General features: G+C 44.4%; 1 protein-coding gene and 2 long non-coding RNA genes across 11 annotated transcripts; all 3 read left to right on the top strand.

The window, feature by feature from the left end:
- Positions 1-941: 941 nt before the first annotated feature.
- Positions 942-6,882, top strand: LOC123188280 (lysine-specific demethylase JMJ25). The gene is made up of 6 exons (XM_044600328.1): positions 942-2,191; positions 2,294-2,430; positions 3,765-3,873; positions 3,974-4,100; positions 4,176-4,239; positions 6,096-6,882. Exons 1-6 carry the CDS (start codon positions 1,052-1,054, stop codon positions 6,499-6,501), a joined length of 1,983 nt encoding a protein of 660 aa, XP_044456263.1. The 5' UTR covers positions 942-1,051; the 3' UTR covers positions 6,502-6,882.
- A 676-nt stretch (positions 6,883-7,558) lies between these two features.
- On the top strand, positions 7,559-8,584 carry LOC123188279 (uncharacterized). The gene is made up of 3 exons (XR_006494484.1): positions 7,559-7,847; positions 8,307-8,404; positions 8,493-8,584. It is a non-coding gene; the product is annotated as an uncharacterized lncRNA (long non-coding RNA).
- Positions 8,585-8,867: 283 nt separating this feature from the next.
- On the top strand, positions 8,868-14,200 carry LOC123188278 (uncharacterized). Of its 9 annotated transcripts, none has more exons than XR_006494483.1 (9): positions 8,868-9,052; positions 10,244-10,587; positions 10,671-11,179; positions 11,283-11,352; positions 11,511-11,568; positions 12,904-13,066; positions 13,193-13,272; positions 13,711-13,813; positions 13,931-14,200. It is a non-coding gene; the product is annotated as an uncharacterized lncRNA (long non-coding RNA). The 9 variants fall into 9 exon arrangements; XR_006494481.1 differs by having other exon boundaries at positions 11,283-11,417; XR_006494482.1 differs by lacking the exon at positions 11,283-11,352.
- Positions 14,201-18,308: the final 4,108 nt, after the last annotated feature.

Below are 18,308 nucleotides of genomic sequence, written 5' to 3'. Positions count from 1 at the left end.
GACATCAGCTTGGCGATCATCTAACTCCATGAACTCCTCTGCATGGTTATCATTTGCAGCACCACGACCCCGACCACCGCCGGACCGCCCACGACCTCTGCCACCTCTGTTAGTGTTACCTCGTCCTTCACCAGGGCCACGGCCCGGACCCCTAAACCAGCTTGCTTTCAGGTCCTTAAAAACCAGGGCTTTAGGTGCCCAAACACCATCGCCACATTCCTTAAACAGATGCCCCAAGTAGCCACATACCGCACACCAATCAGGGAGCCTCTCGAATTTTACACGAAAGATCACCCGTTGCATCACATCCTTCTTCTTGATAACTAGTGAGGCTGTATTCTTTAGTGGTTTTGTGACATCAATCTTCACCCTCACACGGGCAAAGTTACCCTCAAAATCTTGGGATTTGGGCTCAACATAGATGAACTCACCAACCGTCGCCGATAGCGCTTTAATCTCGGGGAAGAAGCCATTGGGGAAGAAGCACGGAGGGGTACATTATCAAATTCGTAGTGTGGCGGAAAGGTGATGTCATTTGCTGTAGTTTGCCTGGACTGGGCCTCGCATGCAACGGGGAATGAGCTGAAGCCTTTTGAATCAGGGCCCATGTTCCATAAAAGAAAGGTCTTTACTGTCCACCAACGTTCAATGAACCGCCAACGCGATCCAGACGAGATGCAGCTCACCCCAAAAATACCCTACAATAAATGCACGCAGCACGATCTCAGCCGTGCAATGACCATCGAACGGTCGAGACGCCTTCGTTGTCTCCATTTTGACATTACTATCTTTATTTTATTTCTTTTTTGGATGGAGGAGTACTAATAACCTTCCAATTAAAGCTTTCGTATCCGACGCGGACGATCCTGCCCGCCTGGCGAGACGACCCTCTGTGACGCTCTCGGAGGGTGGGCCCCACATTGACACCCCCTTAACCCCACCCCTCTATCTCGGAGCCCCCTCGCAGAACCAGTAACCCGCACTGCGCCCACTCCGATCTCCCCAATCCCCTCCAAATCCCTCGCCGGAACCCTAGCCCCGCGCCGCCGCCATGCCTCCGCGCCGCTCTAAGGGAGGGGCCGGGGGCAAACCCGACGCCGAGCCCGTAGACGAAACCGTGGAGACCGCGGTCGACGCCATGTCCGAAGACGAGGCCGACGACGACAACTCCAAGGAGGAGTCCGCTGAGAGCGGAGCTGAGGATACGGACGGCGAGGACTCCAAGGAGGAAACCGCCGAGACCAAGGCCGAGGAGATGGATGCGGAGCATCAAGAGGAAGCCGCCGAGACCAAGGCCGAGGAGACGGTCGCCGAACCTGAAGCCAATGGTGCAGATGCGGAGACCAAAGTCGAGGCGGCGGAGGCCAAGGTCGAAGCGGAAGCCGCCGAGAGCGACTCTGAGCGCGAGGCGGATGCCGGGGAAGCCGATCCAGAAGCGGAAGCAGAGGAAACCGACGGCGAGAATGACAAGCAAGCCGCTCGGGCCGACGGCGAGAGTGGAGAGGAAGCTGCTGGGTCTGGTGGCGAGGATGAAGAAGAAGCCGCCGGCACAGACGGCGACAACGCCGCTGAGGTTGGTGGCGAGAAAGTAGATGCGGATTCTGAAGCCGAAGGTGAGGGTACTGACGCCGAGCCTGATGCTCGGGAGGAATCTCCTCCTCCCTCCCCTCCAGCCCGCAGCCGCCGCCGCAAGCGAGTGGTCAAACCCGACCCGCCTACTGAGGATGACGAGGAAGAGGAGACCCCTCTGCCTCCACGTCGGCGCCGACGTCGCAAAGCAGGAGAACGTGGTGACTCTCCACCGCCACTGCCGGACAACCTCCGGTGCCGCAGAAGTGATGGTAAGAAGTGGCGCTGCTCAGCTCGTGCACTCCCCACTGTCAGCTTTTGCGAGTACCACTATGCCAAGGCTAGCAAGGGCAAGAAACCACCAGCCGATGGGGAGGTCCTTGCCGTGGCCCTCCAACGGCAAAAGAAGAACAAGAGAAAGGGAAGAAGGCGCTTAAATCTGGCGCCAGAATCACCAAAGGCCACAAGGGATCTCCCGAATGGATTGATGACAATCTCACCGGGGAGCAGTGGGGCGGTAGGCTCTCCTGTGACAACAAAGGTTGGAGTGGATATTCCCGCACCACTTCGGCGGTGCTACCGTTCCAAGAATGCTGAGCCAGTGCCTGTTGGCCCTGTGAAGGTCACCTAGCTAATCATTCAATATTCTTGACTGATAGTTTGATTTGCATTGTGTAATTTTGTGCTGAACCTGTTCTTATTGCTGATTTTTGTGTGGATCTAGGTCGTTCCTCATGCAATGAGTAAAGCAAAGGCAGCACAGATGTCATGCCACCGTTGTGGGTTGAAGAAGGTTGCACGTGTTGTCAAGTGCAAGAACTGTGAAAACAAGTACTTCTGCAACAGCTGCATCAATAAATGGTTAGGTTTTCATCCTTTGTCAGTGTTTTTATTTGCCTGCTTAGTTGCCTTGCTGAATTAATGACTTTATATGCATGCTTTCAACCATGATAACTTGGCTATCCTGATTTGTAACTACTCCATCTATCACATAATATAAGATGTTATTACAGCCGATATACTCACATATTGGTTGTAATAACATCTTATATTATGGGAAGGAGGGAGTAGAAGAATGACTGGTCGAGGTTTAGGTTTGCATCATATGTGGTGATTTATTGGATGCAGAAGAGTTGGGATTGAGAGGAACATAAATTTGCTTGAGGTTATGAATTATTTTCTGCCGTAGGTTTTGCATGCTAATACCGTTTGATAAATGATAACCGAGGAAAAGTTGTTGCAAACATTTGGTTGAGTAACCTCCCATTTTTACTCAAATCCTGAATTACAGTAATGCACTGTAGTCTATTTGTGATACGATCTGCATGATAAAAAACGCTCATATTTGGTTTTGTTCTATGAAATATCAGATACTGTTTGGGCTCCAGCTGATTAATGTATCATTTGGATATTTGATTAGTAGTGTCAACAGCAATAAAATGAAATATGCTTTTATTTTCCCAAATCCAACATATTGTTGATATAGCTTGGAGCTTTCGTTTCTTAGTTCTCACATTTGTGATAGTACTGTGAGGATTTAAGTTGGAATTTCTCATTTGCCCTTTATGACCTAATTTTCTTTTTGAAAAAAATATGGATAAATAGTTGTAGTTTTAGATAGTCCATTGTACTTTTAGAGGGCGAGTATGGTACCCCCTGTAAAGAGTTTTGCAGTTTGTTCCTACCATTTTGTATTTCTAGGAGTCAAGATGCATCATCATTATTATTACTAGTAGCTTTATTTCTCTTATTTTATTTGCAAAGTTGGTTATCTGGGCAAAAAGCTATTTACTTTTTGTGGTCGACAAATCCAATGAGCTGAAATCACCGCTGAGTTTTATAGCGCTCCAGTAAGGTGGCACACATGCTTGTTTTCTGACCTTAGGAGTCAGGACTTCCACTTGGCCCTTACTCGATCTCAGTCTATGGATTGTATATATGCTCAGAACATTTCTTTATGTTTGATCAATTGCATTTCCAGATCAATGCAGCATTTATTTTATGGATATGTTTAAGAATTAAGTGTTATTCTGTTTGATGATGGAATGATAGAGAATTTCTCTTAATAAAGCTGCTTACTTGCTAAAAGTTCTAGATTGACTGACAACCAGTGTTGTGCTAGGCTGCGTTGAATCTGAATGCATGGTTTGAACTAGTTTGATTCAGTTGCTCATGTGCTCATGTGTACACTGTAGGTATTCTGGGATGTCCAGGAATGATATAAAGATAAAATGCCCGGTTTGCCGTGGCTGCTGTGATTGCAAAAAGTGCACCCTTGGTCAGACCAAGGGAGGTATGCGGAAGGTTGGTTTTTTACTATATAACTGCATGGTGACTAATGTAGTGATATCCACTTGTTATTTGTTTAATACTTTAATTTCATGTTTATGCTTTGAATCTTCAGGAATCACCAGCTGGTCAAGGGAAACTAATCAGGATCAAAATCTGCAATCACCAATTTTACAAGCTTTTACCGTTGAAACTTGACCAGGAACAGCTTGATGAATTGGAAATAGAAGCTAAAATACAAGGTTTGTTAGTAGTGCAATTCTTTCTTAGCAAGTATTGCATGTTCATTACTAAAGAATTGTCCTACTTTTAATTAGGAACAAAGTTATCCAATATCCGTGTCCAGGTAGCTGAAGACGACCAGAGCGGGTCACTGTACTGGTAAGCTCTTACATATGAGCTAGTAGTTTGAATACCACTCTGAACAAATTCCGTCCTCAGCTTACAATTATCATTTATATGCATTTAATACTTTGCTCTTGAAATATATGAACAGTTACATGCTTGTTTGGTCATCTGTATGTTCTCTATAGCCTTAGGCCTCCTTGGTTTCATAGGATAGGTATATCATGGGAATAGGAAAATCATAGAATTGAAATGGCATGTATCTCAATTCCTATAGGGAAAGAGATTTCATTTGATACATAGGATACAAACTTTTTTTCCATTAGGTCTAGGCTAAGGCCTCCTTCGACTTGTAGGAATTTATAGGATAGGATTTTTATAGAAAATTTTCCTTTAGAGCCATTTGATTTGTATGAATAAAATCCTATTTCTATAAAGGAATTATCCCTGTTCTCCATGCTCCAAAAGGAAATAAACATTAGCCTAGACTCAATGGAAAAAATCCTATGATGTGAACCAAAGGACATCTCTTTTCCTATACCTATTCATAGGATTTGAGATGCATGACATCTCATTTCCTACAAGTTTCCTATTCCTGTGATATTTCTATCCTATGAACCAAAAGAGGCCTAATGTTTTCTGCCTTTGAAATGTGAAGGATTGGTTCCTATCCTACATAGGAATAGGAATGCATTCCTACAAACCAAAGGGCCCCAAAGGATTTTTCCTAGAAAATTCCTATCCTTTAAAATTCATACAAAATTCCTGTAAACCAAAGGAGGCAGTACTAAATTGTGTTTTTGTTGTTGTAATTTTTACCTATTCATGTAAGTTGGTGGTGAATGCCAGTTTGCGGCACACCTCTTCCTTCCTGGCCTCTCTCTACCTAAGTGCTGTCTTTCTTTTATAAAAAGTTTAGGCCTGGCAGGCATTGTTTATAAGGCGTCCCGCTTTGGATGCTTAGCAGCAAGGCGCCCTGGCAGCGCCTTACAATCATGTCCACTTTAGGCGCTTAGGTGTTTGCCTTAGGCGTCGCTTAGGCGTCAGGGTGGTTGGTGCTAGCCTTAGGCTGCCTTACCGTCTTATAAATAATGCTGGCAGGTGGACCAAATAACGTCGTAAGCATGAAAAAAATCCTCCTTGTAGTGTATGCAATGATTATATCTAATACTCCTTCCGATCCATATTACTTGTCGCTCAAGCGGATGTATTTAGCACTGAAATACGTCTAGATACATCTGTTTGAGTGACAGGTAATATGGATCGGAGGGAGTAAAATGTAAGGGCTGATATGAATAATAATTGGCCTAAAGGACAATATTTGCTGTCTTAAGCATGAATACGTATGCTATTGGAAAAAGTAGCAACACATAGCTTAGCTTGTGTATGGCTAATAGATTGTCCTGTTCGCCTTCAATTTTGTGGAATGTTCTAGATAACACCCCCCCCCCCCTCCATGGTCTTTCACGTTGAAGCATCTTAAAGAGAGAACCTTTATTTTCTCAACAAATCAAAGTACCTCTTGTACTTATGAAAAAAAGATATTTTTAGTGTATGCAATGATCATGGTAATATTTAATAAAATCTAAGGATTGAGATGAATAATATTACCTACAGATTTTTCTTTTGCTGCAGTCCATTACGTTGTTCTGATGGCTTACCTTTTTGAACTGTTTCATAAGTTATGGTGTGCTCCCCTGCTTTTCTTTCACATTCAAGGATCTTTAAGAGAAATCTTTGTTGTTTTGTATTTTGTACTTTTGGCTTGTTTCTATGTATTCCACTATGCCTATTTTGTATGGAGCACTATGCAGCTTTTTAGTTTGTTTCTTAATATTTGCTGTTATTATATGCATTTTCTCATCTGATCCGAGATTTTTTTTGTGTAATAGTAATAACTGTAAGCTGTCCGCGCACCAAGTCTTGAGAAGTTGCCCAAGATGCCCCTTTAAGCTGTGCCTAAGTTGCTGTCAGAAGATACGTGAAGGGAATATGTCAGGCAGCACCCCTGAAGATAAATTTACACAACGACTGTTGCAGCAAGAGTCAGCCCATGAGGATGGCAGCATAAGTTGCCCCTCCATTGAGTTGGGTGGCTGTGGCGACTCTCTGCTAAACTTGATATATACAACCCCGTCCGACGACCAGTCGGAGGAACTCAGTTCAGGAGACGAGCTAGGTGCTCCAGGCAATGACTCTGGAGTTAAAGATGCACAAGCTCATTCCTCGCCTTTAGCTGAGAGTAATGGCAGCCTTGCCAGATTATCCGGTGGTCAGCAGGAATCCATGTCCACATAATCTCTGGTGATTTTGCAGCAGATACCCACCCATGCATCCTTGGGGTGCGAGATGGGATATGGTCTGAGGTGGGTAGAGGTTAGAATGGCTTGTTTAGTGTGATTATCGGCTGATTTTAGGTCTGTGACCTACCTGGGGATATTCTCGAGTAATTGTTTGGTGTTTGTTCATCTTTGATTTAGACATTATGTTTGTTGTCAGTGTAAATAGGGTATGACTATTTATCATCCATGAGTCGGAAGCTTGTATCGGTTCGGTCGCACTGTGGTTAATTTAGAAAACTGTCTGTACTCTATCGGCTATTGCAGTGTTTCAGAAAGTGAGGGATTCTATTGGATTAGTCGTCTGAAATAAAAGTGACTTTTGGGTAGTTACATTGAATTGGATCTGCATATCCTGATTTCCGGCCCTGTTATTGATATGTAGTGTCTCTATATTCGTGTTTCGTGATTCCTTGAGCTAAGCGAACATGAATTGTGCGTGCAGCGCAAGGCCGCTACAGTTCTACCTACACCCACTAGGTACCGCGAATGTTCATATAGAATGGTTGAGTGGGGTTGTGGAAATTGCTGTTGGGGCTCGGCTTTTGGAATAAAAATAAACTTTTCAATTTTTAAAATTCTGAAAAAAATGTGTACACACATTGCACTACACTGCATATCCAAAACAATAAGGTGTGCATTAAGGATGCTATCTGAGTCTATCCACCTGGCGATTCTTACTGTGGCAAGATTAAAAAGAAAAGGAAGAAGCAAGAGAAAGGGTATCTACCGTCCCGAGATAGTACTTGCGTTGGTAAAACTTTCCTATTCTGTTTCTCCTCCACGCACGCGACCTCTTCTCTTTCTTTTACCTCTGACCTCTCCCACACACCACGCGACCTCGAGCTCTACAGCCAGCTGTGAAGGACCTCGCGCCCGAGTGCTGCGCCCAGGCCCACAAAGCCGGCCATCTGGGTGAGGCCGTGCAGAGCAGGGATTGGGAAGGAGAGACATTAGCTCTAGCCAGATCGGCCGCCCATGTCTTCATGACGCCGGCCTCCCTCGTGGTCCTTCATTACCTCACACTTTGAGCTCCACTGCCGCCCTCTCCTTTCATCTCCTCTTCGCCACCACGTGGATGGGGACGGTACCCTCAATCACCACCACCGTCGACGGCGTGCTCTACATCCCTCATCGACCCATCGAGTCGCCCTCCCCTTGGGTCTGACCGGCTTGGTTCTAGCGGCGGCACAAGCTCCAGCCGTGCAATGGGAAGTGAAGCAAGGTGGACACATACAGATCAATCAGCAACTCCTTGTCGTGTGGCTACATCGCCGGCGGTGGTCGGCCGAGTTCAGCTTGCTGGTGAGTTCAATCCAACCCATCCTCTCTCTCTCTCTCTCTCTCTCTCTCTCCATCATTCGGTGATTAATGCACCTAAGCAGGATGTTGTATCTTATATAAATAGTATCCTGTAGACTTTGGAAACTTTAACCATCTAAAGTTGAAAATAATTGCAACTTCTGTGGTAGTTAGCAGTGTGTATTAGTTTTTCTGGGTGCAAATCTTTGTCCTGGCGTGTACAAATATAGATACTCCTATTTATCTGTATTGAGCTTAGTTGCATTTATAGTGTTGGAGCTTCTTTTATTTGCATCAGTAGTGAATCCTGTGTTTCGTGCAGTTCATACAAGATACTAAGTATTTTTCAGTTTTACCTCATTCCTTCTTATTAAACCACAACAATACTATTATGAACTTGCACGTACCAATGCTTCATATTGTTGTACTATGAATCTGACGAACTAACATCATGTAGTACAGACAAGAAAGTGAAAGGGGCGCTTACCTACCTGGCACCGCCGAGCTTTCACCGCCAATGGAGGTGATTGTCTGCTCTCGGTTTCATGGTGCCAATGGAGGTAATTGTCGCTGCAATGAAATTCTTTCTACTGAGCGACCTTCTTGTTGTTCCTCTTCCTTCTGACATAATGTGACCCGTTCTTGCAGGTGGGTGTGAAGTGAGCACACAGTTGTTCATCGTTGCTGGATAGGTTCTTCCTGGTCATCTTCTTTTGTTGAGGCCTGACGTTACAATCGCGTTAAGGTATGTCTCCTGATGCGAACATCTATGGTTGTGGTTTCTTGTTCTTGTTCGTTTGGTTGGTTTTATTGTGTGCATGAGTTAGCGCCCGTTAGGTGCTCGTGCTTATGTCATAGGAGCAATGATTTATAATTCAGGGAAACCCATCTGGATGTTTCATAGATATTTGGTCAAAGATCAACTAATATATGAGCTCATAAATTAGAGGCAAAGAAATGCTTATCACTCATTTTTCGAACAGATACTAACAAAACATTGGTAAGGTGAATGAATTATAACCTTGGAGGTGAATAATAAAAAGAAAGGAAAACGCGAGCCTCCGCCGATGTGGTGCTAGCCACCACCACCGAGCCCTAGCAGCAAAGGGAGTGGTGGCTTATTCCACGGCGCATCTCCACGCGTGCAGCAGCGACCCCGGGAGGAGCTCAAGCCGCAACGATGGTCCACCGCGCCGGCGCCGTCGTCGGTGAGTCCCCGATCCAATCCATGATCTCTCTCTCTCTCTCTCTCTCTCTCTCTCTCTCTCTCTCAGAGGGCAGCTGCGGACCCCAAGGTGCGGTGCCGCACCCTACCTGTCGTACAGTCTAATCTCTCCCCCCTTGCCTCCTACCCTCTCTCTTCAGCTCCTCTATTTATTTGCACAAATTCTTTTTTGTCTATGCCTAGAAGGTGTTTGATGAAAGTTCAGCAACATCCAAGCATGCTCACCTCCAGTTCGCCAACAACCAGAATTTAAAGAAAATGAGAACATCGAGTGTGCGCTACTGATGCCATCATGGAAAACTCACTGCTCTTGTTTAATTTTATTTATGTAGTCAACATTTTGGTCAAATGATTCTCACCTGTTAACAAATTGTACTCACATAAAACTGAGTATTGGTCTAAGGAGCTGGAGGCAAAACAAGAATTAATGTTCCTTTATTTACTTAGAGCTTATGTTCAGATCATTGACATTTGCATATCCCCTATTTGTAGTATCATTTTGTGTCTCGTGTTATGCATGTAATTAAGTGCAGTCGTGCCTTCTTATAATGCCTTGCACTTTCGGGTGTGTGGATGTCAATGTCTACTATTTATCAATCACCCATCAAAGAAAGATCATATGATTTTTCTACAGCCCTGATTTTACCTTAGCTAAGATTATATAACCATCAACTTGATCAAGATTGCTCGTGTGTGTCATCTTATGTTCTGTTTCAAAGGTCGAATACCCATACGCCATCGAAGTTAGTGTGTGATGTGCCTACTTCTATTAGGAAAGTAGAGAGGATGTGATTGTTTTATTTTTCTAAAATTGGTAATGTGGCAACTAGCATGGCTTCTGCTATGTTGATTTAGATCTTGCTTGGGTACTGGTTACCTTAAGTAATGCTCCCTCCGTCCTAAAATAAGTGTCGTGTCTTTAGTTCAAATTTATTAAAATTTAAACTAAAGCCACGACACTTATTTTGGGACGGAGGGAGTAGTTGAAATACATTGCAGAGAGTAAACAGAGCATGCGTATAAAGGTTGGTTAGGTCAACTTTGTTATTAATTTACACAGAATTGAACTTGTTGATATGGTGATAGGGTCTGCCGTGTACATGGTTGTTGATTAAATTTTTGTATAAACTTCTACCAATATGTTCTATTATAAACTCACTAATTTATCTGTTAGACCGGCAGTGGAGGAGCAGCGGCGGCCAACGGCAGATCGGCGTGTCATGGGAGCAGACACGGCGGCTGTCACGGGCAGAGCAGAGCGAAGTTGGCATGGCGGCTAGGCGGCTGTCCGGACTGGATCCCGCCATCACCACCAGCCCGCCTCGTTTGTCCGTGTCCATCTCGGCGAAACCAAGGGTCTGCCTCGTGTCCTGCGAGGTGACACTCCACCGCCACCGCTCTGCTGCTTCCGCCCTACACTTCGCTCCCTCCGGTGCCATCCTCACCTCCGACAAAAAGGACCTCTTGGACGTCATTGCACATGCTGGCCTCTTCCGACCCCGTGGCCACCGTGATCAGGTTTGGATATGGTTTCATGCCTCTTTATGACCCCATTCATCGCCGTGGCCCAATAACTCTAATTTGGGGATTGCTTGCTGCAGGTAATTGATTTTGTGTTCCTGGATTCGGGTAAGAAGCTAGTGACCTGCTCCAAGGACAAGGTTATCTGGGTTTGGGACCTCGACACATAACACTGCCTTCAAATTGTAAGGTGTCCATCACATCAAGATATGGTCGATGGATGTTGATTCTAGCGAGAAGTTTTTGGTGTCTGTCTCGGCCGATCAAGAGCTGTGGGTGTTCAAAATCAGGCAATCAGCTGAACAGGGTGAAGATTGGAACAAATGGGATGCACTTCACCATTGATCTATTGTGATTCCTTTTCCCCTTTAATAACGTGTACGTATAGGGTAGTCAAGCGCCACAGGATATCAACTTTTGTTGTGGATAAGAGTGGGATGATCAATCGGATTGCCGGGGTAGTACAACATTGAGTCATTGGCAGTTGGGCTCAACAAGGACAAGGCGTTGTTCACCATAGGGGTATTAGGAACAGAGAAAATACTCACACAAGGCATGGAGCAGCTACAAACTTGTTAATGTTATACAGGTCAGCATTTTCTTCTTCCAGTATCCCGTCAATATTAAAAATGTTTGCTAACCAATAGTCATCACAGTATCTGATATTCGTAGTTTTATATATCAATTGACAGGTTGATGATTTGTCAAAGGAATTTTATTGCAAATTCCTGTAGGCCTGAAAATGCACACTATCATAACAGAGTAATGTGCAAGTACACAATGTCATAGTAGAAAAATAGAATTTTGACTGATTATTTAACATCACTGTGAGCTTTCCTTTAAATTTGTGCCTTTTGATTTACCCCTGCTATTGTATAAGTATGTGTAGGTTGATTTTGCTTATTGTGTGTTTTATACAGCGAGCAGCTTCCCTTGCGCCGTCATCCATCCACCAACAAGTCCATGACCATGCATCAGGTCATAAAAAAATTCAAAAATTATTTCTTATCAATATGTTTCAAATATGCTTCAGTTCTAAATTTGTTCCCTTTTCCCTTCATTTTTCCAAGAACTGTACTGTTTGGCATTAGTAGATACTTCTACTAAGGGACAGATATGTATGATAGGTTCATTTCACTTTTTTTGGGGGGGGGGGGGGGGGGGAGATCTCACTTCATGTGTATTAGTCCTTGCCGCATGTGTGCTTTATTGTGCAAAATTGTTCCCTTTTGGGTAGATGAAAGTGCAGATTCCACCAAAGGAAGATTTAGTAGGCTTTATGTTATCAATTTATTTTTGTTACATGTTGCTAAAAGTAAATGAAACGAATTTCTTTCTGTTTTGGTTCAGAAATATTTAATTTTGGGAGGAGAAAGGTCATACAAGGATGAGAATGGGACACCATATTATAGCGACGTGGTGATTTTATTCAGTTTAGTCAGAGGACATACATACGTACAAGTAGTTCCCTAAGGCGAAGGCCTTCCATTTGCTGTTGCTGGCCATGTAAAATAGCATGAACCTGAACCTAACTGCGATTGGATGTCTAAACTGAATTGTTGCATTCCTAGACATGGAAATGTGGATCAGTTTTAGTTCTGAAGAATCTGCATACTTCTGGTCCTATGTAATTCCAATTTATTTAGACAAGCATGCCAAAAGTGTTGAAACCCAAGTTAGGGTTCAAATTCGTGGGGTTGTGCTTGCTGCTAAACTGATCCTGGACTTTCTGTTGGCTATATTATAATTAGCAAATGGAAGTGGAGAGATAAAGCATAAATACTTGATAAACTTTTTTTGTTGGGGCGGGGGATGGTTTAGTCCATAGTTAAAAAAGGCGCGCCTAAGCGAGCGCTTAAGCGCGCCTAGGCTCTAGGCGTTGACAAAACGCATTGCGCATAACTACGCTTAATCTGTGCATAACTGCGCATAGGTTGCAAAACGCACAATTAACGCCTAGCGCTTTTTTGAACTATGGTTTAGGCACTTCATGCATTGTTGGTGTTGCAGACTTTTGCACTGCTACTAAATGTCCTATATGTTATTCTTTAGTAGGGATATTGGCATAGAGATACCGCAATAATAAAAACGAGAATCCTCATTACTCACATATATATTACTATGTCCTTTTGTTTCCATTGAGACCTATTTTGTTTATTCTTTTAGTTCCAAGGCAAAATTCTCTGATTTTTAGTAATTCACATTTAACAAGACATGTGAATGGAGGATGGGAGGCATTTAGATGCAAGTCAGAAACTTCTTCTGCTAGCTTATTTTAAGTTTATTATTTCCTTGCTCCCCTTTTCATTGTAGAGAATGAAAAGCATCTTTCACGCTGCCAACGGGATCTGGACCAAGAGGATCAGGAGGACGAATACAGTGGACACTACTACTCAGCAAGATACAGTTCAAACCCTGTATCCTCCTGATTGATCTCCCTTCGCCCCTGTTTAAGAATCATGTTTCACCCATTCAGGTAAATCTAGCTGAAACATTTTACGAACTCTACAAGTTGAAAGTTCATACTTTTAGACGATTATACCATTTTGGAGGTGTGTGTGTCAGTTCGCCGATTATTGACACCTCATTCTATGTATTTTAGTGTTGTCTTCAGAATTATAGACACCTCATTCTATAAGGAGGCCGCCACCAAGAAGAGCGAGGTTGTGTCAATGGACTCAGGTGCGTGCACTCGTTGGTGGTTTCAGTCTCATAATTTTTCTTTCCAGTTGAAGAACGGCGGTGGATATCTGTTACTCCATTCTGTCTTTCCTGGTCTGTACATTTTGAGAAGATTGCATACATTGTATTGATGTGTCTTTTGTGTGAAACTTTGACTTATTGGTCAACAATATATGAGTTATACGTCATCAAAAATATATCATTGGAAAGTTCATTGAAATATGCATCCAATGGCATACTCTTTGTGGCGTATAACTCACATTTTGTTGGTAAAATCAATGCTCAAAGTTATTTTCGGTCACAAAACATTGATAAAACAATAAATCACATTTTAATTCTTGTTGCGATTACACCTATTAGTTGCAGTTCATAAGCTGTGTTGACTTGACTGCTGATTTCTTTTCTTCTATTATTTTCCTTTATGAACCTGGTGGCCAGCGACAAGTTGTAGAAAGAAACAAGGCTTATGTTAGGCAAAGTTGATTAGGTTGTACTACACACCGAGTGCCTCCATAAGAATCTAGATAAAATGCCATAAAAGGTGAGATTGGGCATAGTCTTGATATAATTTCGTTAAAAGATATTCCATTGATTTTTTGGGTTTGGACATACTTATGATTGTTTTCTTCTAACTGCATCTTAATATATGCTTTTGTAGACTGTTCTAGATAAGATGATGGCTATCAATGTGAGCGACTGAGCTTTTATGTCCAGAAAATGCTCACTAATAAAATCTGGAATGTCTTATGTTTCTCATCTTTTCTCTTCATTTGTATGGTTAAAGTTTGGCTTCAAACCAACAAATAGTTAATATTAAATTAAGCTATTTTCCCGCTCCCCTCTTCAGTTGGCAAACCCATCAAGGAATTGTTGTAATGAATATATTTTATATGGTTACATCCACAACAGGAAGAGATCTTAAATGCTATAGCATACGTCTATATTGATGTATATGAGTGAGAGCGAGGACCGAGTATGGGAATTTAATGTGCGAAGACAAGATGAGTGCGGACATGCCCGCCTCAGGAGGCACCACCAGGTGGCGCCCCAGCCTCTAGTACATATACACATACACTCACCTCTATGAATGTACACATGCACATCCTATCCCTATGAGCACCTTCGAGAGACTGGGACGACATATCATCTTCAGTTTTACGAAGTCACCGTAGGCGCCTCGTCATCGATGGGATAGTCTCCTCCTACTGAAAATGCATCATCAGAAATCCTGAAATAAATTCAGGAATAATGCGAGCATCAGGACTTGAACCCTGGTGGATTGGGGAGCACCAGGAATAGCGTCGCGCCGTTGCTTTGCAGTGCCGACCCCAAATCCAACTAAGGGCATCTCCAACGCTCTCCCCGTAAATTTGCTCCGACATCCGTCCACTGACAAGGAGGGTCCAGGCCACGGACGCTGATGCTGAAGGTGGCTATCTAACGTTGCCTGCATACATTTTCATCACTGTTTGAACTAACATGACGAAATTCGTGCAAACACGGTGGATTTCATATAAATCGGACGGTATTCATTACATTTTGAACATTTTTCATATAAACGGGACGAATTCATTACATTTTTCATATAAACCATAGTAAATCTATTCTAAACCTAAACTAAATGATTGTCGGCGCCTGTTCCCCATGTCCGGCCATGAGCCCCGAGAATTGAAGCTTTGCCTTCTCCAATTTCATCTCGACGCTCTCCAACTTCGCCTTCGGAGCCCCCAGAAGTTGTAGGCCTGGTCGACCAGCGCCTGCCGGAACTTGGCCTCCTCCTCCTCCCGCGGCATGTCTGTGTAGTGCACACGGGCCTCACCATTGGTGAGGCCCACACGCACCAGCGAGGAGGGTGGCGCCGCCTCATCCTCCATTGGGGCATTGTCGGCCTCTGTTTGTTGGCCAGCCTGCTAGCCGGCAGTAATGGCGGCCATCTCCTGCTCCGAGGAGAGGGTGACCCAGAGGACTTTGGAGTGTGAGGAGGCCATGGCGTGCTGCAGAGAGGAGAAAGGGATCAGAGAAGGATGGTTGCGGCTATTGTCGAGGTAACGAACCTGATAATGAGTACTAGGAGTACGAACTAAGGGCGGTGTTGGAAATATGCCCTAGAGGCAATGATAAATTGGTTATTATTATATTTCCTTCTTCATGATAATCGTTTATTATCCATGCTATAATTGTATTGATAGGAAACTCAGATACATGTGTGGATACATAGACAACACCGTGTCCCTAGTAAGCCTCTAGTTGACTAGCTCGTTGATCAATAGATGGTTACGGTTTCCTGACCATGGACATTGGATGTCGTTGATAACGGGATCACATCATTAGGAGAATGATGTGATGGACAAGACCCAATCCTAAGCCTAGCACAAAAATCGTGTAGTTCGTATGCCAAAACTTTTCTAATGTCAAGTATCATTTTCTTAGATCATGAGATTGTGCAACTCCCGGATACCGTAGGAATACTTTGGGTGTGCCAAACGTCACAACGTAACTGAGTGGCTATAAAGGTACACTACAGGTATCTCCGAAAGTGTCTGTTGGGTTGGCACGAATCGAGACTGGGATTTGTCACTCCGTGTAAACGGAGAGGTATCTCTGGGCCCACTCGGTAGGACATCATCATAATGTGCACAATGTGATCAAGGAGTTGATCATGGGATGATGTGTTACGAAACGAGTAAAGAGACTTGCCGGTAACGAGATTGAACAAGGTATCGGGATACCGACGATCGAATCTCGGGCAAGTACAATACCGCTAGACAAAGGAAATTGAATACGGGATTGATCGAATCCTCGACATCGTGGTTCATCCGATGAGATCATCGTGGAACATGTGGGAACCAACATGGGTATCCAGATCCCGTTGTTGGTTATTGACCGGAGAACGTCTCGGTCATGTCTGCATGGTTCCCGAACCCGTAGGGTCTACACACTTAAGGTTCGATGACGCTAGGGTTATAAAGGAAGTTTGTATGTGGTTACCGAATGTTGTTCGGAGTCCCGGATGAGATCCCGGACGTCACGAGGAGTTCCGGAATGGTCCGGAGGTAAAGATTTATATATGGGAAGTCCTGTTTTGGTCACCAGAAAAGTTTCGGATTTTATCGGTAACGTACCGGGACCACCGGGAGGGTCCGGGGGTCCATCAAGTGGGGCCACCAGCCCCGGAGACTTGCATGGGCCAAGAGTGGGAAGGGACCAGCTCCTGAGTGGGCTGGTGCGCCTCCCACAAGGCCCAAGGCGCAGCTAGGAGGAGAAGGGGGAAACCCTAGGCGCAGATGGGCCTAAGGCCCACCCTAGGGCGCGCCCCTCTCTGCCCCTCTTGGCCGCCCCCCTCCATCCCATCTAGGGCTGCCGCCCCCCTAGGGGTGGGAACCCTAGAGGGGGCGCACCCTCCTTCCCTTCTCCTATAAATAGTGGGGGTTTTGGGCTGCCCAAGATAGACGATTTGATCTCTCCCTGGCGCAGCCCTACCTCTCTTCTCGTCTCTTGCGGTGCTTGGCGAAGCCCTGCTGGAGTACCACGCTCCTCCACCACTACCACGCCGTTGTGCTGTTGCTGGATGGAGTCTTCCTCAACCTCTCCCTCTCTTCTTGCTGGATCAAGGCATGGGAGACGTCACCGGGCTGTACGTGTGTTGAACGCGGAGGTGCCGTCCGTTCGGCACTAGGATCTCCGGTGATTTGGATCACGACGAGTACGACTCCTTCAACCCCGTTCTCTTGAACGCTTTCGCATAGCGATCTACAAGGCTATGTAGATGCACTCTCCTTCCCCTCGTTGCTGGTTTCTCCATAGATAGATCTTGGTGACACGTAGGAAAATTTTGAATTTCTGCTGCGTTCCCCAACAGTGGCATCATGAGCTAGGTCTATTGCGTAGATTCTATGCACGAGTAGAACACAAAGTAGTTGTGGGCGTTGATTTTGTTCAATATACTTATTGTTACTAGTCCAATCTTGATTCGGCGGCATTGTGGGATGAAGCGGCCCGGACCGACCTTACACGTATTTTTACGTGAGACTGGTTCCACCAACTTTTTAGTTGGGACTAGAAAAAGTCTTAAAACTAAAGAACCAAACACCACCTAAAATGAACTCGGATGGAGCGTTTTGCTCATCGACGAGTAGGAGGAGCAGGCGCTGTAGCACGAGATGTTGTGGGGACTTGAGGAGACGTTGTGGGGACTTGTATTCAGGGGAAGATGCGCAAAATATGAAGACACCCCTGATTTGCTCATATAGCTGAATGGTTGGCATGGCGGGAGGCAGTGTTGATGGCAATGGAACATAACACTTACTCCCCGCGTCTCATAATGTAAGACGGTTTTTGACATTGTCTTATAAAACGGAGAGGGTATATATTATATTCTGTCCCAAAATAAGTGTCTGATTGCTTGGTGATGTACAATGTGTGGCGTGCACAAGATGACCGATCCACTGGATCGCTCCTGAGATGAAATCATAGCTCACAAACTTCCAGGGATTGAGAGTTTTGCTCGCTAGAAGAAGTGCAAATGTCCCGGCTCACTTATGCGCTAGGGAAGCGCTTAGCTTATCTGATCGCCTCGTTCATCTTGATGTTAATTCCTGGTTATTTGATTGATTGATGTTTTAATTGGCAAATAAAATGCCAAGAGGGTGGTTCTCAAAAGAACTTTTACCACGACACTTTCCTAAACTCTAACACGGTATTTGATATAAAAATGTGCACTTCTATAGAACTTTGTTACTTATACTAGCAAAAGGGCCCGTGTGTTGCAACGAGGACAAAATATCACACATGGTTAAAGATTTTAGCAATCCAATCACCGACTTGCATATGTCTAGTTCATTCAAGCACTGGCTCTTCTGCCATGACCTCTAAGCTCATCCTCGCTTCACTGTAAAGTTAAGAGTATCCATATCAACACATATGCCAGATTATTGCTATACCTCACCCTTAGTTTTTTTAATTTTGATTGTCTATTTGGGGACATATATAAATTGATTGGATCATATGTAAATTTGTGAAGTGGTACTTTTTTTTGA

This window comes from Triticum aestivum, chromosome 2A, assembly GCF_018294505.1.
Source record: "Triticum aestivum cultivar Chinese Spring chromosome 2A, IWGSC CS RefSeq v2.1, whole genome shotgun sequence".
Lineage (NCBI taxonomy): Eukaryota > Viridiplantae > Streptophyta > Magnoliopsida > Poales > Poaceae > Triticum > Triticum aestivum.
The sequence above is the reverse complement of the archived record's forward strand: the minus strand, read 5'-3'. Positions and strand labels throughout refer to the sequence as shown.

Bases quoted from the DNA above. Each gene is read 5' to 3' on its own strand.
- LOC123188280 (XM_044600328.1), top strand. From the start codon at position 1,052: ATGCCTCCGCGCCGCTCTAAGGGAGGGGCCGGGGGCAAACCCGACGCC. The intron at 2,431-3,764 runs GTTAGGTTTTCA...TGTACACTGTAG, and splicing joins AACAGCTGCATCAATAAATG to GTATTCTGGGATGTCCAGGA. The intron at 4,240-6,095 runs GTAAGCTCTTAC...TTTGTGTAATAG, and splicing joins CAGAGCGGGTCACTGTACTG to TAATAACTGTAAGCTGTCCG.